The following is a 23,430-nucleotide window of genomic DNA, read 5'->3' on the forward strand; positions in this document are numbered from 1 at the left end:
CGTGTGCGCGCACACACACTAACTGCTTTGTGTGTGTGTAAGTAGGCATGAGCCTGTTCAGATATTGTGGTGTGAAATAAATAATCTAGAATTTTTGATATTTTAATTCAGGAACTAGAAATTATACTTGCCTACTCTGTCAGATTAGATATGCTTAATGAGGGAGGCCAAATTGATTCATCTCCTACCCTCCAGCTGTCTGCAAAATACATATACTCAGAGTGAGCTATGCATATTGTTAAGCGGAGGCTTGCATGCCTAACAATGGCCCTTTTACTTTGGAAGAAAAGCAGTGCGTTGTGCGAGAAGAAGCCATCAAACAAAGCATAGAAATATTTTCTCCCCTACCTCCTCCCTTAGAGAAGTCAGCCATAGCAGAGCACCTGATGAACCAACCTGGACACAGTATTTTATTTGAGAACACAGAAATGCTGGACCAGTCTAACAACCACCACGTCAGACTACACAGAGAAGCCATTGAAATCCACAAGCATGTGGATAATTTCAACAGAAAGGAGAAAACTATGAAAATGAACAAAATCTGGCTACCAGTATTAAAAAAACTCTAAAATTACAACAGCAAAACAACAGAGTGGAAACAAGCAAGGACATCTAATCACCTCTCAACAAAAGATTGCCCCAGGCACTGCCAGGCCATCAAATGCTAATCATGGTGGTCAGTTGAGACATTCACACCTAGCTCTAGTAGACAAGAGTCCTTTGTCCCACCCTGGTCATTCCACATATATAGAAACCCTTTTTCCTAGTTCCAACAGACCTCACTACCTCTGAGGATGCTTGCCATAGATGCAGACAAAATGTCAAGAGAATGCCTCTAGAACATGGCCATATAGCCCGAAAAAACCTACAACAACCCAGTGATTCCGGCCATGAAAGCCCTCGACAATACATTGCCTTTTCATCAAGTGTTTTTAAACTTTTAATCCTTGCTATCGGCCCTGCTCACTATGATTTATTTTCTTGTGTTTAAATTATTGTGATTTTATATTGTTGATATTTATTTATATTGTTTCTTGTATTTATATATTTATATTTTACTATCATGGTATGTTGTTTATTTGCATTGTTGTATTGTTGGGCTTGACCTCAGGCAAGCCGCCCCGAGTCCCCCTGGGGAGATGGTGGCGGGGTATAAATAAAGTTTATTATTATTATTTACTAGCTGTCCCCTGCCACGCGTTGCTGTGGCCCAGTCTGGTGTTCTGGAAAATAAAGTAATGGTTTCTAATCTATGTAATTTCTTTATCCTTGTGGGTAAACAGTATTTCTTGTTGTTTCTTTGTCAGTGTTGATGTGGAAAGTGTCTGGTTTGCCTACTCTGGAATATGCAGTCATTGTCCTACTTGAGGGATCCCTTAAAAAATCTATGATCTCTCTGTGTGTGGATCATATCTATCTATCTATCTATATCTATGGCTGGATGGCTCTTTGTCAGGAGGGCTTTGATTACGTTTTCTTGCCCTGGTAAAGGGAGTTGGACTGGATGGCATTAAGTATTTTCTGTTGCTTTTGGGGGTTTTGTGTGGGAAATTTGCCCCCAATTCTGTCGTTGGTGGGGTTCAGAATGCTCTTTGATTTTAGGTGAACTATAAATCTCAATAACCACAACACCCAAATGTCAAGGTCTGATTTCCCCAAACTCCATCTGTGTTCACATTTGGGCATATCGAATATTCGTGCCAAGTTTAGTCCAGATCCATCATTGTTTGAGTCCACAGTGCTCTCTGGATGTAGGTGAACTACAACTCCCAAATTTAAGGTCAATGCCCACCAAACCCTTGTTTTCTGTTGGTCATGGGAGTCCTGTTATGCCACGTTTGGTTCAATGCCATAATTGCCATAATTGGTGGAGTTCACAATGCTCTTTGATTGTCGGTGAACTATAAATCCCAGCAACTACAACTCCCATGAAATGACAAAATCAAAAAATTTTGAGTGAAGGACATACATTGGGTTGTTAGGTGTATGCTGTCCAAATTTGGTGTAAATTGTCCCACTGGTTTTTGGGTTCTGTTAATCCCACAAACGAACATTACATTTTTATTTATATAGATGAACACCATAAAAGAGGTGGGCCCATATTGCCTCCTAGACACTTTGTGTAGGCAGCTGCCTTTGACTGCTTGCTGACTTGCTCTCCCTGGGTGGCACAGTGTGTAGGGCAGGTCACTGGAGGAGCACCCCATAGCCATATCAAGCTCTCACTTGCCAACCTCCAGCTATCCTCCTGGTGGTGATGGGGTGAGTGTGCCCTTCTATCCCAATCCTACACCATACTCTCCAGCAACAGAAATGGAACAGGGAGGCCAAAGGGATGACTGTTCCTCCAAGAAGCAGCCACCCTGTGCACCAATAGCAGAGGGAAAGTGAGCAAATTATCACCTTATTTTGCTCCTTCCCTTCGTTTGAACCCATAAAACTCTGTCCCTCTGGCTCTTTTTGCACAGGAGGAGCATTACAATGGGAGGAACTGGAAGGAGCAGAACCTACCATTTAACTGACATGGGCTGGATGGGTGGATATTCTGAATAATCATGGAGGCAGCAGCTGTTGGTGTACACAGCAGCTGCAGCCTCCTTGCAATCCTCCCTGTCTCTCCCTCTCTGGGTGGCATCGGAAACTGCACTGGGTTCACTGTGCAGAACCCCCACTGCTGTGCTGCCCAGAGGGGGAATTTGAGAGAGCACATTAGGAGATCAGCTGCCTGCTCCTGGCCTTGACCCACCTTGGATACTGTACCGCCCTCCCCGCTCCCCACAAGAGACAGGGAAGGTGAGCCAGCTCATGCCCAAGCTTTAGGGCATGGCTGCCTCTGCCTTGCACCCTTCCCCAGGTCTCCTAGAAACATGCTGCCCAGAGGGAAAGAAGGAAGGCAAACCAGAAGAAACAGAGGCTGCTTCTTGGGGAAAGCCCATTCTGCCTCCACCTGTCATGAATGTCTTTTCAATTACTTTGAAGCATAGGTTCCTTTTTTTTAAAATATGTTTATTGTAGTTTTGTTTACAAACATTTAAAAACACTAGAATTCTTAGAAAGAGGAAAGGGAAGATAGTGGATAGGTGTGGGGGTAGGCAAGGGTAGGCTTGGGGGTAGGGGATGGACGCATTCGAGCGTCAAGAATAGGGGGCAGTGAAGAAGCAGGGGGATGGCGAGGGGAAAAAAAGGGGGGGAAGGGATGAGAAGCAAGGGGGGAAAGTAGTGGGAGAGAAAAAAGGCGGAAAAGGGACAGATATATGACAGTTAAAAAAATAGTTTAGAAACTGTTTCTTTTTGTTGACTTCCGCCTTTATCTTCCCTGGGTAGTCTTGGTCATCACTCTGGTGCCACGTTTTTGTTTAATACTGGTCACTTCTTTTTTGGATTTTCCAAGTCTCTGATTTCTTGTTTTCATTTCTGTCACTTGTACTCACTCAGGGATAGCAAGTCTTCATGGGTTTCGTTGTGATTCCATGTAATTTTTAAAGAGGGTCCAGTCTGTTGGGTTTATTGGCTTGCCCTCTGGGTCTTTAAGATAGTATGTTAATAAATCCATGTCCATTATTTCAGAAACCTTAGCTTCCCATTCTTCTTTGGTTGGCAGTTCCTTTAGTTTCCACTTCTTGGCGTATGTTGTCCTTGCTGCTGTTGTCAGGAAGGTGAATAGTTTGTCTTTATTTCTTTCGAGCGGTATGTCTTCGTCCGTAATGCCAAGAAGGAAGTATTCTGGTTTTAATTGTATTGTTGTTTGCAGGATCTTCTGAGAGGCCTCCTGTATTGTTTTCAAGTATTTTCTAGCTTTAGTACATGACCACCACATGTGGTAATATGTTTCCACTTGGGTTTGACACTTCCAGCATTTGTTTTGGGTGTTTTTATACATTAGTCCAAGTTTCTGTGGGGTCATGTGCCAACGGAAGAACATTTTGTACCAATTCTCTTTCAGGTCAGATGAGTACGTGTATTTTAGTTTCAGTTTCCATATTTGTTCCCATTCTCTTATGTTTATTGGTCTTCCAATGTTTCTGGCCCACTTGATCATACATTCCTTTATTAATTCGGTCTCAGTTGACCATTCTAGTAGTTTTGAGTGGATCTTAGTTATGATTTTCTTTCCGTTCTTTATCAGGGGTTCCCAGAAGTCTTCCTTATCTGTAAATCCTATCTTTGAGTCTTTGTTAAAGTGTTCTTTGATTTGTAAGAATTGGAACCAGGTAATGTTTTTGTGTTGAATTGTTATCTCCTCTCGTGGTTTTAGATGTATTTTCCCTTCTTTCTTCGTTAGTAGGTCGCTGTATTTTGGCCATTTCGACCAGCCTAGTAGTCTCCTTTGGCTTGCTTCTAGGGGTGAGATCCAAGTCGGTGTTTTTGTGTAAAAGTGGTTCTTGTATTTCTCCCAAATCCTGATCAGTGCCGCTCTTACGAAATGATTTTTGAAGTTCTTCTCTACTTTTGTCTTCTCGTACCAGAGGTAGCCGTGCCATCCGACTCGTAGGTCGAACCCTTCCAGAGCTAATACTTTCTCTCTTTTAAGCGTGATCCAATCTTTTAGCCAGGATAACCCGCACGCTTCGAAGTATAATTTGAGATCTGGCAGGCCGAGATCTCCTCTTTTTTTGCTGTCTATCAGGTGTTTGATTTTTATTCTGGGCCTTTTCCCTTCCCATACGAATCGTAGAATGTCCTTGTTCCATTTTTCAAATGTTTTGTTATTTCTGATTATTGGTATAGTTTGGAACAGGAGCCCCCGGTGGCGCAGTGGGTTAAAGCACTGAGCTGTTGAGCTTGTTGATCGAAAGGTCACAGGTTCGATACCGGGGAGCGGCGTGAGCTTCCGCTGTCAGCCCTAGCTTCTGCCAACCTAGCAGTTCGAAAACATGCAAATGTGAGTAGATCAATAGGTACCGTTCCGGCGGGAAGGTAACGGCGCTCCATGCAGTCATGCCGGCCACATGACCTTGGAGGTGTCTACGGACAATGCTGGCTCTTCGGCTTAGAAATGGAGATGAGCACCACACCCCAGAGTCAGACATGACTGGACTTAATGTCAGGGGACTACCTTTACCTTTACCTTGGAACAGGAACACTTGCACCCTTCCCCAGGTCTCCTAGAAACATGCTGCCCAGAGGGAAAGAAGGAAGGCAAACCAGAAGAAACAGAGGCTGCTTCTTGGGGAAAGCCCATTCTGCCTCCACCTGTCATGAATGTCTTTTCAATTACTTTGAAGCATAGGTTCCTTTTATTGCAATTTCCAGTGTGAGAGTGTATATCAGATGACAGAAAAACATTTAGACAAAGAATGACATTGGACATACAGACATATAGATTCTATGCAACTACATTGGATTTGGGTTGTTGTAGGTTTTTTCGGGCTATATGGCCATGGTCTAGAGGCATTCTCTCCTGACGTTTCACCTGCATCTATGGCAAGCATTCTCAGAAGTAGTGAGGTCTGTTGAAACTAGGAAGAAGGGTTTATATATCTGTGGAATGACCAGGGTGAGACAAAGGACTCTTGTCTGCTGCAGCTAGGTGTGAATGTTTCAATTGACCACCTTGATTAGCATACAATGGGCTGACTGTGCCTGGAGCAAACCTTTGTTGAGAAGTAATTAGATGTCCCTGCCTGCTTCCTCTCTGTTGTTGTGCTGTTGCAATTTTAGAGTTTTTTAATACTGGTAGCCAGATTTAGTTCATTTTCATGGTTTCCTCCTTTCTGTTGAAATTGTCCACATGCTTGTGGATTTCAATGGCTTCTCTGTGTAGTCTGACATGGTGGTTGTGAGAGTGGTCCAGCATTTCTGTGTTCTCAAATAAAATGCTGTGTCCAGGTTGGTTCATCAGGTGCTCTGCTATGGCTGATTTCTCTGGTTGAAGTAGTCTGCAGTGCCTTTCATGTTTCACTCAGACTCAGCCCCCCCCCCCCCCCAATCAAACTCAGCCTCCACCCTCCCAGAATCAAAACCTTGGCTACGGGCCTGGTCCTGTACCTTAGTTTTCCTTGCTGAGACTAACTAAAAAATAACTCCCTTCCCTTCCCAATTGCCCTGAGCAAGGGGCGGAACCAAAACTTAACGATGATGGACAGGTGACTTGCCCTACGACCGCAACCAAAGGAAGCCACCTTTCTGCAGAACCCCTGAAACCCTGAACTGCGAGCAAACACTCAATACAAAGCAAATAAAGTGGGAACTCCTGGTACAGCTGTACCAACACAATAGTTGATTTTGCCCAGGGGTGCTCTTGAGAGGGAAATAGACCTTTACATATGCGAGTTGTAGTTACTGGGGTGTATAGTTCACCTACAATCAAAGAGCATTCTGAACTCCACCAATGATGGAATTGAACCAAATATGGCACACAGCACTCCCATGACGAACAGAAAATATATATCAGTGATTGGTTGGGGCGGGGGGGGGGGGCAAAATACTGTTTGCTAAGCGTTGAAAATTACCCAGGGCCGCCTCTGCTCCAACCACACATCCTTCCATTCATTCCCACACATCATATTAAATTCATATTTGTCAAATCTGCACACCCACTCATCCGGCTTTTAGTTCTCTAGGCTTGGGCAAGAGATGGGCATTATGCCCTCACCTGCCCTCTCCTCCCAGAAAACCACCTGCCTGCTTGTGTATCCCTTCCCTGTACCAGAGGTAACAGCAGGGAGAATTGAGAAGAGAAGGAGCAAGGGAGCAAAAGCTAGGCCTTGTAAATAGTCTTCCCCGTATTGGGTGACTTCAGTGCTGTACTTAATACTAAGAAGGAGCAGCTACTCTTCCTCATGGCCACAAAAGAACGTTGTTTGTTTGTTTATTTATTTCGAACATTTTTCTCAACCCCTAGGGCAACTCAGTGTGGCTTACAATTGGCAACAATTCAATGCCGCTTCATAAAATACAAATAGCAAAAATAACAGTTAAAACCATGAACATTAAAATAAAAAATTAAACAGTATACTTACGATCCATTTAGCTATTGCCAGTCTGGTGGCTATTTTTCTAGCCATATACTAATGATTACTCCGCTTCACTTATCCAAATCCACTTCCAAACCATAGTCAAATATTATCCGTTGACCTTTAACCTGATTGCCCGAAGGCCTGGTCCCACAATCATGATTTTACCTTCTTTCTGAAGGCGAGGAGGGATGAAGATGATCTAATTTCCCCGGTAAGCGTATTCCACAGGCAGGGGGGGGGGCTACCACCGAGAAGGCCCTGTCCCTCGTCTCCGCCAAACGTGTTTGAGACAATGGCGGGGCCGAGAGCAGGGCCTCCCCAGAGGATCTTAAGTTCCGAGGTGGAACGTAGAAGGAGATATGTTCAGACATGAGCTGCTTTGTCTTTCAGGTGAATGCCAACGGAAGTGTCCTGTTAAGCGAGATTGTGGGCTCCATCAAGCTTAAAGTGTTCCTTTCAGGCATGCCAGAGTTGCGCCTGGGCCTCAACGACCGGGTGCTCTTTGAACTCACAGGACGTAAGTAACTCAGAGCTGAGGAGAGGATGTCTGTTTTGGGGGTGGACTAGGCAACCATCAGTAGAAAAAGGAAAAACAAGGAGGCGATAGGACCTCTTCGAGGAGAAGATGGGGCAATGCTGACAGGGGATAGGGAAAAGGCAGAACTACTTAATGCCTTCTTTGCCTCGGTCTTCTCACAAAAAGAGAGTCTTCAACCTCAGCAAGATGGAGTGGATGAGGGATTGGAGGACATCCAACCCCAAATTGGGAAAGAAGTCGTCCAGGAATACCTGGCCGCTCTTAATGAGTTCAAGTCCCCAGGGCCAGATCAACTACACCCCAGAGTATTGAAGGAACTAGCGGAAGTCATTTCGGAACCATTGGCAACCATCTTTGAGAGTTCTTGGAGAACGGGAGAAGTTCCAGCAGATTGGAGGAGGGCCAATGTGGTCCCAATCTTCAAGAAGAGAAAAAAGAATGACCTAAACAACTACCGTCCGGTCAGCCTCACGTCGATACCGGGCAAGATTCTGGAAAAGATTGTTAAGGAAGCGGTCTGCAAACACTTAGAAACAAATGCAGTCATCGCTAATAGTCAACATGGATTTATCAAAAACAAGTCATGCCAGACTAATCTGATCTCTTTCTTCGATAGAGTTACAAGCTGGGTAGATGCGGGGAATGCCGTGGATGTAGCGTACCTGGATTTCAGTAAGGCCTTCGACAAGGTCCCCCATGACCTTCTGGCAAGGAAACTAGTCCAATGTGGGCTAGGCAAAACTACGGTGAGGTGGATCTGTAATTGGTTAAGTGGACGAACACAGAGAGTGCTCACTAATGCTTCCTCTTCATCCTGGAAAGAAGTGACAAGTGGAGTGCCGCAGGGTTCCGTCCTGGGCCCGGTCCTGTTCAACATCTTTATTAATGACTTAGATGAAGGGATAGAAGGCATGATCATCAAGTTTGCAGACGACACCAAATTGGGAGGAATAGCCAATAGTCCAGAGGACAGGAGCAGAATTCAAAACGATCTTGACAGATTAGAGAGATGGGCCAAAACTAACAAAATGAAGTTCAACAGTGACAAATGCAAGATACTCCACTTTGGCAGAAAAAATGAAATGCAAAGATACAGAATGGGGGACGCCTGGCTCGAGAGCAGTACGTGTGAAAAAGATCTTGGAGTCCTCGTGGACAACAAGTTAAACATGAGCCAACAATGTGATGTGGCGGCAAAAAAGGCCAATGGGATTTTGGCCTGCATCAATAGGAGCATAGTGTCTAGATCTAAGGAAGTAATGCTACCCCTCTATTCTGCTTTGGTTAGACCACACCTGGAATATTGTGTCCAATTCTGGGCACCACAATTCAAGAGAGATATTGACAAGCTGGAATGTGTCCAGAGGAGGGCGACTAAAATGATCAAGGGTCTGGAGAACAAGCCCTATGAGGAGTGGCTTAGGGAACTGCCCCGGAGTGTGGTGGAGGCTCCTTCTTTGGAAGCTTTTAAACAGAGGCTGGATGGCCATCTGTCAGGGGTGATTTGAATGCAATATTCCTGCTTCTTGGCAGGGGGTTGGACTGGATGGCCCATGAGGTCTCTTCCAACTCTTTGATTCTATGATTCTATGATCAGAATTCTCCTCTTGGCTAACATGGGATGGCCAGCAGCAAATTTGACTCCAGGAATTCCTCAAGGGTTTTTGCTTAATATCCATATTTACTCAAGTCTAATGCACCATCAAATCTAATGCACAACCCAATTTTCAAAACCCTGCAACCAAAAAAAAAAGTGTTTTTTGGCTAATATAATGCACAACAGCAGAAAGAAGGAAACCATGAAAATGAACAAAATCTGGCTACCAGTACGAAAAAACTCTAAAAGTAGAACAGCACAACAACAGAGAGGAAACAAACAAGGACATCTAATCACCTCTCAACAAAAGATTGCTCCAGGCACTGCCAGGCAATCAAATGCTAATCAAGGTGGGCAGTTGAAACATTCACACCTAGCTCCAGCAGACAAGAGTTCTTTGTCCCACCCTGGTCATTCCACAGGTATATAAACCCCCTTTTCCTAGTTCCAACAGACCTCACTTGTGATAGATGCAGGCGAAACGTCAGGAGAAATGTCTCAAGAACATGGCCATATAGCCCGAAAAAACCTACAACAACCTAGTGATTCCATACATTATTTTGCGGGAAGGTTTATTGTGAGTAAGTTAGATATTGCCTTAGTCTGGGAGAGTGTGATTTGTCCAAGTCCTAACCTAACACTAACACCAACATGAGAGCTAAAGCAATGCCATGGTTTGAGTGTTGGACACGTACCTCCAAATCCCCCTAGAATCCTAGAGTTGGAAGAGACCTCATGGACCATCCAGTCCAACCCCCTGCCAAGCAGCATTCAAAGCACCCCCGACAGAAGGCCATCCAGCCTCTGTTTAAAAGCCTCGAAAGAAAGAGCCTCCACCACACTCCGGGTCAGAGAGTTCCACTGCTGAATGGCTCTCACAGTCAGGAAGTTCATCCTCATGTTCAGATGGAATCTCCTTTACAAGGAAGGAGATTTTGAAGCCATTGTTTCGAGTCCTAGTCTCCAAGGGTAGAAGTAAACAAGTTCACTCCCTCCTCCCTATGACTTCCTCACGTATTTATACATGGCTATCATGTCTCCTCTCTGCCTTCTCTTCTGAAGGCTAAACATGCCCAGCTCTTTAAGCTGCTCCTCATAGGGCTTGTTCTCCAGATCTTGGATAACTCCTTCTCAGCTGACATACACCACATCATTTTCAACTCATCCACACCCCATCTGTTCTCAGCCTTTCACAAGCACATCCACATTATATGCCAGGAACCCCTATTCCTCTATATAACGGGTTACTATTATATAGACACCATACAGAACCATAAAAAGTACTATGAAAGTAGTAGTGGTTGAGGTTTCTGTCAGCAATAGCTTCATATCTTTCTTCCAGGTGGAAAAAATAAATCAGTGGAGCTGGAGGATGTGAAATTTCACCAGTGTGTGAGACTGTCGCGGTTTGACAACGACCGCACCATTTCCTTCATCCCTCCTGATGGAGATTTTGAACTCATGTCTTATCGACTGAATACCCAGGTAGGTCTTGGTGTCTGCCCAAGGGTGGCTGCATTGCAATCTCCATTCTCTGGAGCAAACTAGAGGTTTCTTCTGAGTTTATGGATTTACGGTAGCCCTGATTAGTTTATTTTCCAAAAAGACCTTCTTCCTAGTGGAAGAGTCTCTTGTCGGAAAAACAGTGTGCAGTACATCCTGCTCCAAAAGTCATGAGAAAGATCCCCAGATTTGAAATCACAGCAGTGGCAGTGAGAAGTTTCCATATGTTGATAATGAAAGTTCTTTATTTAGCTCCATTACATGTATAGTGACAAAATGTGATTAACACTATGTAACAAATTTTTTTCCTGTTCCTAGTTTGAAAGTGTTATTTCCTGCTTAACTGTGTGGTACTCACTTTGAAAATAGTTGTTATACTCCAGGAAACTTCATTTTTGTAGACATAAACTATGTTGAATTGGTTGTGACTCTCTGAGATATTCATTGAAAAATGATAGCAACATGTGCTGCAGGATGTCCTGCAAAAACAAAGGTTTATCCAACCTTTCCCATGTTTTTATGATAGAACCAATTAGGAATTGACATTTATAAGCCAGGAATGTTATGAGAAAACTTTATTTAGCACCATTACACATATCATGACAAAACATGAGTAATCTGTGACTTCATGCTTCTGATGGAATACAGCTCCCATCACCCAAATAATTGATTCTGTCGACCAGGGCTGATGGGAGTGTCAACTCAACGATATTTGAAAGACCACATTTTCCCACAATGCTATTGCATTGTTAATTTGTACACTCCCAGATCTTTGGAGAGATTATTTTCCTTCCTCTGATGTTTTTCCTGACATGAACATAAATAGAACCTAACACTGTTTAGTATAAAAGGTTAGAGGAAGTGGCTGGAAAATATCTCATCCCATGAGCTTTGTTCTTGTCTTCTATTGACTTGACATGTCTTCACTGAATGAGAAGCGTAGTCAGGTTGCAACATACAAAATCCTAATCAGAGCAACACTGATTAATTTGTGAATGCAGATATGCTTAGAAATTGGGTGTTCTTCAGTTTTCACCAGGGTTTTACCTCGGGATCACAACCAGACACAGTGAAGACATCTTCCCTTGCGCTGTGCTACTCTGTTGCTGAGTACGCATGCCCAGTGTGGAACACATCTCACCATGCTAAAACAGTAGATGTGGCTCTTAATGAGACATGCCACATTATCACGGGGTGTCTGCGCCCTACACCACTGGAGAAATTACACTGTTTAGTCGGTATTGCACCACCTGACATCCGCTGGGAAGTAGCAAACAATAGTGAAAGGACCAAGGTAGTGACATCTCTGGCCCATCCTCTGTTTGAGTATCAGCCAGCATGTCAACAACTTAAATCAAGAAATAGTTTTCTAAGATCTACAGAGACACTCGCTGGAACACCCCAGCAAGCGAGAGTCCAAAAGTGGCAGGCTCAAACCCAGAACCTCAATCAATAACTGATACCAAATGAGAGACTCCCTCTTGGGCACACAGAAAAAGAAACAGGGCTACAAAGTGGAATCCACGACATGCGAGTGTGGAGAAGAGCAAACTACAAACCACCTGCTGCAATGCAACCTGAGCCCTGCTACATGCACAATGGAGGTCCTTCTTGCGGCAACACCAGAGGCACTCCAAGTGGCCAGATACTGGTCAAATGACATTTAATCAACTACCAAGCTTGCAAACTTTGTGTTTTGTATGTTTGTTTATTTGTTTGTTAAAAATGCAATACAACTATTTGGTTTGCTCCTGACACGATAAACAAACAAACAAACAAACAAACAAACAAACCAGGGTTTTTTTCCTGGCACAATTTAAAGTGCTGGTTGTGATCTTCAAAACCCTATATGACCCAGTTCCAGTCTGCCCAGCAGACCAGACTTCCCCGTCTGGTCCTTGGGAGAAGGAGGCCATCCTCTCAGTTCTTCTGTCATCTCACCATATTTGATGGGGATACAAGCAAAGGCCTTCTCACTGACTATGCCTAGTTGGGACTCCCTTCTAAGGACCACATCCTTACTTCTCTGCCAGAAGGCAAAACCCTTTTTAAGTCTAACTCTCTCCCTTTCTTCTTCTTTTCTCCCTGCAACAAGGTGAAGCCTCTCATCTGGATCGAGTCTGTCATTGAGAAATTCTCTCACAGCCGAGTGGAGATCATGGTTAAGGTGAATTGCTTTTACCTCCATCCCTACTTAGACCCTCCACAACAAAGAAGCAAAGCAAAGCATAACAGAATTGGGCTCATGATTCTTGGCTATTTATTTCATTCACTGACACACACAAATCAGAGGTGGGCAAACTGCAGACAGGGGGCCACAGGACTCTCCCAGGACCTTTTTTGGTGACTCTCCTGCCGGTCCATCTCCGAGCCCAATTCAAAGTGCTGGTTTTGACCTGTAAAGCTCTATACGGTTCTGGCCCAGCTTACTTGTCCGAACGCATCTGCCTCTACGTCCCACCTCGCAATTTAAGATCATCTGGGGAGGCCCTGCTCTCACTCCTGTCAACAGCGCAAATGTGGCTGGCAGGGATGAGGAGCAGGGCCTTCTCGGCTGTGGCCCCCTGCCTATGGAACACACTCCCAAAGGAGTATGCTCCCTCGCTCCTGACTTTTAGAAAAAAAAATTAAAATCATGGTTCTGGGACCAGGCTTTCGGACAATAGATGTATGCAGCTTTTAGTGGGACAAGGACTGGAACGGTGACTCGACTGATGAGATTGTTTTATGGTTTTAATAAGTGGGGTGAATATCTTCAAAACACATCTCTTTTGATTATTTTTGGTGTGAGTAAAATGGTATTTGATTAAAACATTACAGAAAAGGAGATTCCACTTGAACAATGGGAAGACCTTCCTGACCCTATGAGCTTTTCAGTAATGGAACTCTTTGCCTCAAAGTGTGGTGGAACTTCCTTCTTTGGATGCTTTTAAACAGAGGCTAGATGGCCATTTGTCAGGGGTGCTTTGGTTGTGCTTTTCCTGCGTGGCAGTTGGTTGGACTGGGTGATTCATGTGGTCTCTTCCAATTCTATGATTGTATCTCTAGGAATCTCTACGTTCTCCAATATGATTCTGTGGACCTAGGGATTCCTAAAGAGGTATTCCTTCAGGTGTAATATACAGGGTGCTTTATTTGTTGTTTCCCACCTTTACAGGGGTCTTGACCCTAACCCCAGCATATATGGGGGGCTGATTGTAAGTTAACTATTTTAAAATAATTTTGACATTTTTAATAGGCTTGAACATTATTTTTACTGTTTTGAATTGTTCTAAATGATTGCATTGAATGCCACTCTTAGATCCTATGGTGTAGGAACACATAAATACTGAAATCAATTCATTCATCTGTAGTGGCATGGACAGAAGATAAGTCTCTCCAGCTAACAATAACAAGAAGCTGGGTGGGGCTATTATAAGCTATTATAAAACCGCTGTTGAAAAAGCCATCACTGGACCTCATAGACAACTATCGGCCAGTTTCCAACCTCCCCTACTTGGGCAAAGTCAGGGAACGTGTGGTGGCAACACAACTCCAGAGACTTCTGGTAGACACTGATTATCTAGATCTGGCACAGTCTGGTTTTATACCGGGACATGGAACTGAGACAGCCTTGGTCGCCTTGGTAGATGATCTTCGCCAGGAGCTGGGCAGGGGGAGTGTGTCCCTTTTAGTTCTGCTGGACCTCTCAGCGGCCTTCGATACCGTCGACCACGGTAGCCTTCTGGGACGTCTCACAGATATGGGACTTGGGGGTACTGCTCTGCAGTGGCTCCGGTCCTTTCTTGAGGGACGGTCCCAGAAGGTGTTACTGGGTGACACCTGTTTGGCCTCACAACCATTGTTGTGTGGAGTCCCACAGGGTTCAATTCTGTCCCTGATGTTGTTTAACATCTACATGAAGCCGCTGGATGAGATCATCCGGAGTTTCGGACTAAGATGTTATCTCTACGCAGGTGATGTCCAAATCTGTCACTCCTTCTCACCTGTTACCAAGGAGGCTGTCCAAACCTTGAACCGGTGCTTGGCTGCTGTGTCGGACTGGATGAGACTAACAAATTGAAATTGAATCCAGACAAGACAGAGGTCCTACTGGTCAGTCGTAAGGCTGAACAGGGCATAGGGTTACAGCCTGTGTTAGATGGGGTTGCACTCCCCCTGAAGATGCAGGTTCACAGCTTGGGAGTGATCCTGGACTCATCGCTGAGCCTGGAACCCCAGGTCTCAGCGGTGGCCAGGAGAGCTTTTGCACAATTAAAACTTGTGCGCCAGTTGCGCCCATACCTTGGGAAGTCAGATCTGGCCACAGTGGTCCACGCTCTTGTTACATCCCGAATAGATTACTGCAACGCACTCTACGTGGGGTTGCCTTTGAAGACTGTTCGGAAACTTCAATTAGTTCAACGGGCGGCAGCCAGATTACTCACCTGAGCATCATACAGGGAACATAGCACCCCTCTGTTATGTCAGCTCCACTGGCTGCCAATCCAGTTCCGAGCACAATTCAAAGTACTGGTTCTGACCTACAAAACCCTATACGGCTCCGGCCCAGCGTACCTGTCCGAATGCATCTCCTTCTACGTCCTGCCTCGGAGTTTAAGATCTTCTGGGGAGGCCCTGCTCTTGGCCCCACCTCTATCACAAGTGAGATTGGTGGTGACGAGGAGCAGGGCCTTCTCGGTGGTGGCCCCTCGCCTGTGAAATTCGCTTCCCGGGGAAATTAGGTCATCAATATCCCTCCTCTCCTTCAGAAGGAAGCTGAAAACATGGATATGGGACCAGGCCTTTGGGTAATCTGGCAGACAGACAAAGGACAATGACGACTAGAATTGGATAGGATTTGACAATGTGGAATGAACTTACAGATTCTGAGCTTGGCGAACGTTGATCATTAGATTGGCTTTTATTAATTGTGATGTATAGCTGGATTGTTTTAATTGTTTTATAATTGTTGTTGATATATGTTTTATCTTATTATCTGTTTTGCTGGCATCGAATTGTGCCTTTTGTAAGCCGCCCTGAGTCCCCCCTCGGGGGCTGAGAGGGCGGGGTAGAAATGCGAAAAATAAATAAATAATAAATTAATTAACCTTGACTGTATAGGTCAAAAATCTTCCAACTGTTGTAGCCTGGTATCCTTTTGCAGCAGTGGAAAGCAAAAAACAAACAAATTAGTGCACTCATTTCTCTTCTCTTCCTCTACCTGTGCTTGGAAAGGCCAAGGGCCAGTTCAAGAAGCAATCAGTGGCCAACGGTGTGGAGATCTGTGTTCCCGTTCCCAGTGATGCTGACTCACCCAAGTTCAAGACTAGCATTGGGAGTGCAAAATACTTGCCTGAAAAGGATGTGGTCATCTGGAGCATTAAATCCTTCCCGGTGAGAAGCACACTTTTCCCCTTCTCTCCCCACATAGCCTCTGGGCTCTGGTTCTTTTAGATCAGGGGTCCCCAAAGTTTTTGAACAGAGGGCTGGTTCATGGTTCCTCAAACTGTTGGTGGCCCAGACTATAGTTTGAAAAAAACCCATAAACGAACCTGTATGCACATTGTACAGATCTTATTTGTAATGCAGAAAAAACATGGAACATCAGTACAATATGTAAAATTAAGAGCAATTTTAACCAACATAAACTTGACAATGGGAAATGTGGGTCTGCTTTTGACTGATGAGATAGTCAAGTTAATAAGGATTGTTGTGTGTCTTCAAGTCTATTCAGACTTAGGACATCCCTAAGTCTGAAGTTTAGGGTGGGGGGCAGTGAAATAATCTTGGAGGGCTGCATCTGGCCCGTGGGCCTTAGTTTGTTTTAGATCAGTGGTTCTCAACCTTCCTAATGCCGTGACCCCTTAATACAGTTCCTCATGTTGTGGTGACACTCAACCATAAAATTATTTTCGTTGCAACTTCATAACTGTCATTTTGCTACTGTTATGAATAGTAATGTAAATATCTGATATGCAGGATGTATTTTCATTCACTGGACCAAATTTGGCACAAATACCTAATAGGCCCAAATTTGAATACTGGTGGGGTTGCAGGGAGATTCATTTTGTGATTTGGGAGATATAATTGTTGGATTTATAGTTGGCTTCCCTAACTAATGATCTTCTGCTTTGGCCTTTTGCTCTGCAGGGTGGCAAGGAGTACTTGATGCGGGCCCACTTTGGGCTGCCCAGTGTTGAGAACGAGGAGCTAGAGGGCCGGCCTCCAATCTCCGTCCGGTTTGAAATCCCCTATTTCACAGTGTCTGGGATCCAGGTGAGTGACATTAAGTTACACTATGTAAAACAGTTCTTATTCCTGGGTCATAAATGTCATTTCCTAATTGGTTGTATCATAAAACATGGGAAAAATGTATTACTCACCTCTACTAATCTACTAATCTAATCACCTCTCAACAAAAGATTGCCCCAGCCACTAACAAGCCACACCAAACAACTGCCAGGCAATCAAATGCTAATCAAGGTAGTCAGTTGAAACATTCACACTTAGCTCCAACAGTCAAGAGTTCTTTGTCCCACCCTGGTCATTCCACAAATATATAAACCCATTTTCCTAGCTCCAACAGACCTCACTACCTCTGAGGATGCTTGCCTTAGATGCAGGCAAAACATCAGGAGAGAATGCCTCTAGAACATGGCCAAAAAACCTACAACAACCCAATTTATTAAATTGCCAAAACATTGTCTTTGCGGGACATCTTGCAGCATATTTTGCTATCTTTTTTCAATGAAGATCTCATCATAATCAACATAGTTTGTGGCAGCCACAAAAATGAAGTTTCTGGAGTATAACAATTACTTTCAAAGTAAGTACCACACAATTCAACAGGAAATAACACTTTGAAACCAGGAACAGATTTTCCCCCCAGTTTTTTCCCCATAGTGTTATTGGAGAAGAACTGAGAAGAGTGAAACTGTTCAGCTCACAGGGAAACATCTGCATGCACATGCACACATATACATTACTGTGACCAAATGTTATTGTCTTCTATGATTTTTTAAAAAGTTGCACACGTGCCATTGTACTGATGCATTTTTTTCCATGTCAGGAGCGACTTGAAAAACTTCCCCAAAGTGTGGTGGATGCTCCTTCTATGGAGGCTTTTAAACAGGCTGGATGGCCATCTGTTAGGGGTGCTTTGAACACAATTGTCCTGCTTCTTATTATTCTAAGTCGCTTCCAGTGTGAAATTATTGGTTGTTTGCAAGGACTTTTCCCAGGGGATGCCTAGATATTTACCATCCTGTGAGAGGCTTTTCTCGTGTCCCTGTATGAGAAGCTGGAGCTGACAGATGGGAGCTTACCCAGTTCCCTGGATCCGAACTGCCAACCTTCTGGTCAGAAGGAGCTCCCATTGTGCCGCTGGGGGCTCCTGATGCATTACAACTGAAAGAACAACTGTTCTGAAAAAAACAGAATTTTTTGCTCCAATTATTTGTTCTTCTCCAATTAAATCCGCTCAGGGATGGGAACAAAATGTTGCTGCTGGTGGCAAGAATGGCCAGAAAATAGTCCAGGGCAACGGAAAAGGTCATTCTGGTGCTTGTTGAAGGCTTTCATGGCCAGAATCACTGGATTGTTGTAGGTTTTTTCGGGCTATATGGCCATGTTCTAGAGGCATTCTCTCCTGACGTTTCTCCTGCATCTATGGCAAGCATCCTCAGAGGTAGTGAGGTCTGTTGGAACTAGGAAAAATGGTTTATATATCTGTGGAATGACCAGGGTGAGACAAAGGACTCTTGTCTGCTGGAGCTAGGTGTGAATGTTTCAACTGCCCACCTTGATTAGCATACAATGGGCTGACTGTGCCTGGAGCAAACTTTTGTTGAGAGGTAATTAGATGTCCCTGCCTGCTTCCTCTCTGTTGTTGTGTTGTTGCAATTTTAGAGTTTTTTAATACTGGTAGATGCAGGCGAAACGTCAGGAGAGAATGCCTATAGACCATGGCCATACAGCCCAAAAAAACCTACAACAACCCATTCTGGTGCTTGTTTAAAAATAAAAACAAAAAGCCCCTGAGAATTATATTAACAAATACCAAAAACCTTTTAACACACTTGCCCAGTCTGGAGGAGACCAAACTTTGTCAGACTGTGATAGGAAGATTGATGAAAGTCATTCCAAGGGTGAAGATGAAAGGGAAATCCATTGCATATGTGCAATTAAAATTAAATAGATGAAAGACAGGTTATTATTTACTTTATTTATACCCCGGCCTTCTCACCCAAAGGAGACTTAGAGCAGCCTTACAAAACTACAGTAAAAATTCTATGCTGCGTCATGACATAACAATAAACATACATATTAAATTATAAAACAGTCAAGACATATAAGCAATTAAAACATGATTCAAATGGGAATGTCAAGGAGCACATGGACACTCTCCTTTTCCTTCCTTCCTTCTTCAATTCAGGTCCGGTACATGAAGATAATTGAGAAGAGTGGGTACCAGGCTCTGCCATGGGTCCGATACATCACCCAGAGTGGGGGTAAGTTGACAAGGCTGTGAGGAACTTAATGTACGAGGGTGGAATGAAAAATAATGCCTCCACCTTCGTAACTTCTCAACACATGGCAGTACTGGTATGCGGCAGGTACTGGCTTGTTCAGTAGACTCTTCTCTACAGTTCCATTTTGGCAGGAACAGTTTGAACAGTTGTGTTGTTAAAGTGCGAAATATGGAACCCTGAGCAGACAGCTAGTCAATGTGACTTAAGCAATGAGCAGTCATTTATTTATTTATTTATTATTCGAACTTATATGCCGCCACTCCCCTGGGGCTCGGAGCGGCTTACAAGAACAGGCTAAAATCGAACACAATTTAAAAACAATTTAAAACAATTTAAAAACAGCAATATCAGAGATCAAAGGCCCGTTGAAACAGATATGTCTTACATGCCCTACGGAAAGCTGGTAAGTCCCACGAGGCACAGACTTCAGCTGGCAGAGTATTCCAGAGTGATGGTGCCACTGCTGTAAAGGCTCTGCGTCTGGTTGCTGTTAGACACAAGGTCTTGACACCAGAAATTTCCAATAGATCTTGGTCCTCAGAACGCAGGGTTGGTAGGGGGTGAGGCGGTCCCTCAGGTACATCGGCCCCTGACCATGCAAGGCCTTAAAGGTGAGTACCATCACTTTGAAAGGTGCTCAACTGGTAACCAATGCAGCTGTAGTAAGATTGGTGTTATGTGGTATCTCATTGGAATTCCCGCAAGAAGCCGAGCAGCTGCATTTTGTACCAACTTGAGCTTCCAGATCACCGACAGAGGAAGGCCAATGTAGAGGGTGTTACAATAGTCCAGTCTTGAGATGACCGTAGCTTGGATCACCATAGCTAGGTCGTCCCTGGACAGGTAGGGGGCCAGCCGTCTAGCCTGCCGCAGATGAAAGAAAGCAGTTCTGCTAACAGCGGAGACCTGGGCCTCCATCGTCAGCAGAGGGTCCAAAAGGAGTCCCAGACTCTTTACCAATGATGATGGGCATAGTGCCTCGCCATCCAGGGTAGGCAGCTGTATATACCCACTGCCCGGTTGACCCAGCCATAGGATCTCCATCTTTGCTGGATTCACCCTCAACCTGCTGGCACGCAGCCATCCAGTAATGGCCTCGAGGCACTGATGGAAACAATCGGGTACAGAGTCCGGTCGGCCTTCCATCTTCAGCACCAGCTGAGTGTCATCAGCGTACATTGAATTCTTGCCAGCAGAAAGTGTCACCCCAAAGGAGATTCATCAGAGAATGCAAGCTGTTTATGGTGATTGTGTTGATGTGAGTACGGTGCATAACTGGGCGAGTAAGTTTAAAGATGTTGAGGTGGGAACATCTGACTTGCGTGACAAAGAGTTGGACGTCCTGTGACAGCAACCACCGAGTTTCACATGCAAAAGGTTAACAGATTGATTCAGACAACCATTGTATCACTCAGAGTGAAATTTCAAGCATAATCGGCATTTTACAAGAACGTGTGGGCCACATGATTGCTTTGCTTGACTATTGGAAGATCTGTGCACGATGGGTGCCCAGGATGCTGACACCTGAAAAGAAAGCACATAGAAGTGAAACTGGATCTCACCACTGTACGGAGCCCCCAGTGACACCGTGGGTTAAACCCCTGTGCCAGCAGGACTGAAGACCGACAGGTCGCAGGTTTGAATCCAGGGAGAGCGCGGATGAACTCCTTCTATCAGCTCCAGCTCCTCATGCGGGGACATGAGAGAAGCCTCCCACAAGGATGGTAACACATTAAAACATCCGGGCATCCCCTGGGCAACGTCCTTGCAGATGGCCAATTCTCTCACACCAAAAGTGACTTGCAATTTCTCAAGTTGCTCCTGACACGACAAAAACAAAAACAAAATCATACGACATCCTCCTTACAGTCCAGATTTAGCACCGTCTGACTTCTATCTGTTCCTAATAATGATATAAGACCTGCAGTGATATCATTATGCTTCTGATGAAGACACTGAGAGAACTGTGAGATGCTAGTTGTGGAAACAGAGTGTCGACTTCTTCCGTGGCAGCTTCAGAAAACTTGTTCATCATTGGCAGAAATGTATCCAATTTTCTGGTGATTATGTGGAAAAGTTAATAGTGGTAGTTAAAGAGCACATTCTAAGGATTATTTTTGTGGGTTGTTGTAGGTTTTTCCAGGCTATATGGCCATGTTCTGGAGGCAATTTTTCTCCAGGAGAAAAATTGCCTCCAGAACATGGCCATATAGCCCGGAAAAACCTACAACAACCCATGGATTCCGGCCATGAAAGCCTTTGACGATTATTTTTGTGTTTGATTTATTAAAAGATTCCCATCCAAACCCAAGTAGAAGGTGGAGGCATTACTTTTAATTCAACCCTCGTATACAGTGACATGGCTGTTATTTCAACTTTTGCATTCTGCCTTTCCCCTGCTCTGTTAGAGACAATTGGTCATGTTTGGAAAATGTACATCTGACAACTTTTGCCCTAGTAGGGTTTTGGGATTGCATGCCACCTCTGTTCTTCTCTGGAAATTATAGAAATACAACTTAGTGTCTGTGACTCACTCTGGTTTTCCTTGGAAATTCATGTTTGGGACCTACAAAAGGCTCACACCCAAATGCCCCCCCCCCTTTAAATCCCAGAATCTGATCCCTAGACTCAAAGGTGTTCAGCATTTGCCTTGAGAAAGCAAGTTCTCAAAGCGTTCTTCTTTCGTGTGTTTTTGTTCCTGCCTCTTTGGATTGCTGGGCTTGTATGGCCAATTTGCTGTGTTTGCTTTTGAAACCGGCATAACTGTGTTTGCAGGGAAGTCATGCTACCCCTCTATTCTGCCTTGGTTAGACCAGAGCTGGAATATTATGTCCAATTCTGAGCACCACAATTGAAGAGAGATATTGACAAGCTGGATTGTGTCCAGAGGAGAGTGACTAAAATGATCAAGGGTGTGGAAAACAAGCCCTATGAGGAGTGGCTTAAAGAGCTGAGCATGTTTAGCCTGAAGAAGAGAAGGCTGAGGAGGCATGATGAGGGCTATGCTGGTATAGCTATACCGGAAGCCTAAATTTCCTTTCTATGCATGTTTGTTTTGGCCATGCATTTTACAGTTGGGTAATTCCTTTTAGGCTGCAGCCATAGGGCCAGCCACCTATCTTTCATCGTCAAGTTGTTTAGTTCCGCCCCTTTCCCCAGGGTTCTGGGAGGGAAAAGAAAGTTTTTAGTTCAGTCTTACAGTTTAGAAGCTCAGTTGCAGGACGTGAGAGCTTCTCCCACCTGTAGAAAGCTTCGTTTCTCACAAACTTCGGGGGACAGCAGTTGCACAGCTTTACTAAGAAATACAGCCAGCTTTGCTGGAAGGTAAAGGACACCAGCTGGAAAATCTACAAAGTCTTGGCCGGTAAGGTCTACTCGGGTTACCCATAAAGCAAATTGGAACCAGGAGTAGGGCCCTATGCCAGCCTAAGAACAGATTGTCCAGGGAAGGGTCAAGGATTTCCTTTATAGAAGAAAGAAACAGTTCTTGAAGCAAGTTGCTTGTCCCTTGTGGGCAGATGAAGAAAGCAACCAGTTTTCCAGAGTTTTAAAGTATTTGATTGATTTGTTGAAGATTTAAGCATTAATAAAGAACCTTGTTAAACTTTCTAAGCTTCTAAAGACTTTGTATAGGGAAATCCACAGGGCCTCTCAGCAGAGGCACCCTGGGTGTCCCGCTTGGCATATAGAGACCATGTCCTGTTAATAGACAATTGCTACAGGCCCAGCGTGTGACAGCACAAGGGCCATGTATAAGTATGTGAGAGGAAGCCACAGGGAGGAGGGAGCAAGCTTATTTTCTGCTGCCCTGGAGACTTGGACACGGAACAATAGCTTCAAACTACAAGAAAGGAGATTCCATCTGAACATTAGGAAGAACTTCCTGAATGTGAGAGCTGTTCAGCAGTGGAACTCTCTGCTTTGGAGTGTGGTAGGGGCTCCTTCTTTGTAAGCTTTTAAGCAGAGGCTGGATGGCCATCTGTTGGGGGTGCTTTGAATGCAATTTTCCTGCTTCTTGACAGGGGGTTGGACTGGATGGCCCATGAGGTCTCTTCCAACTCTATGATTCTATGAGTCTAATAATAATAATAATAATAATAATAATAATAATTTAGGAGGGAACCCCTGGTGGCGCAGTGGGTTAAACCCCTGTGCCGGCAGGACTGAAGACCGACAGGTCACAGGTTCGAATCCGGGGAGAGGTGGATGAGCTCCCTCTGTCAGCTCCAGCTCCTCAAGCGGGGACATGAGAGAAGCCTCCCACAAGGATGATAAAAACATCAAATCATCCGGGCGTCCCCTGGGCAACGTCCTTGCAGA

General features: G+C 44.5%; 1 protein-coding gene and 1 long non-coding RNA gene across 2 annotated transcripts in view; both read left to right on the top strand.

The window, feature by feature from the left end:
- LOC137096099 (uncharacterized) overlaps positions 1-23,430 on the top strand; it is a 138,420-nt gene that overhangs the window by 101,695 nt on the left and 13,295 nt on the right. The window lies entirely within an intron of this gene.
- AP1M2 (adaptor related protein complex 1 subunit mu 2) overlaps positions 1-23,430 on the top strand; it is a 46,403-nt gene that overhangs the window by 22,509 nt on the left and 464 nt on the right. Inside the window, exons 6-11 of the mRNA XM_060763497.2 lie at positions 7,350-7,476; positions 10,437-10,579; positions 12,693-12,764; positions 15,815-15,973; positions 16,730-16,855; positions 19,014-19,089. Coding sequence (XP_060619480.1) covers positions 7,350-7,476; positions 10,437-10,579; positions 12,693-12,764; positions 15,815-15,973; positions 16,730-16,855; positions 19,014-19,089 — 703 coding nt within the window. The remainder of the gene's footprint in view (positions 1-7,349; positions 7,477-10,436; positions 10,580-12,692; positions 12,765-15,814; positions 15,974-16,729; positions 16,856-19,013; positions 19,090-23,430) is intronic.

The sequence above is a fragment of the Anolis sagrei genome, chromosome 2, assembly GCF_037176765.1.
Source record: "Anolis sagrei isolate rAnoSag1 chromosome 2, rAnoSag1.mat, whole genome shotgun sequence".
Lineage (NCBI taxonomy): Eukaryota > Metazoa > Chordata > Lepidosauria > Squamata > Dactyloidae > Anolis > Anolis sagrei.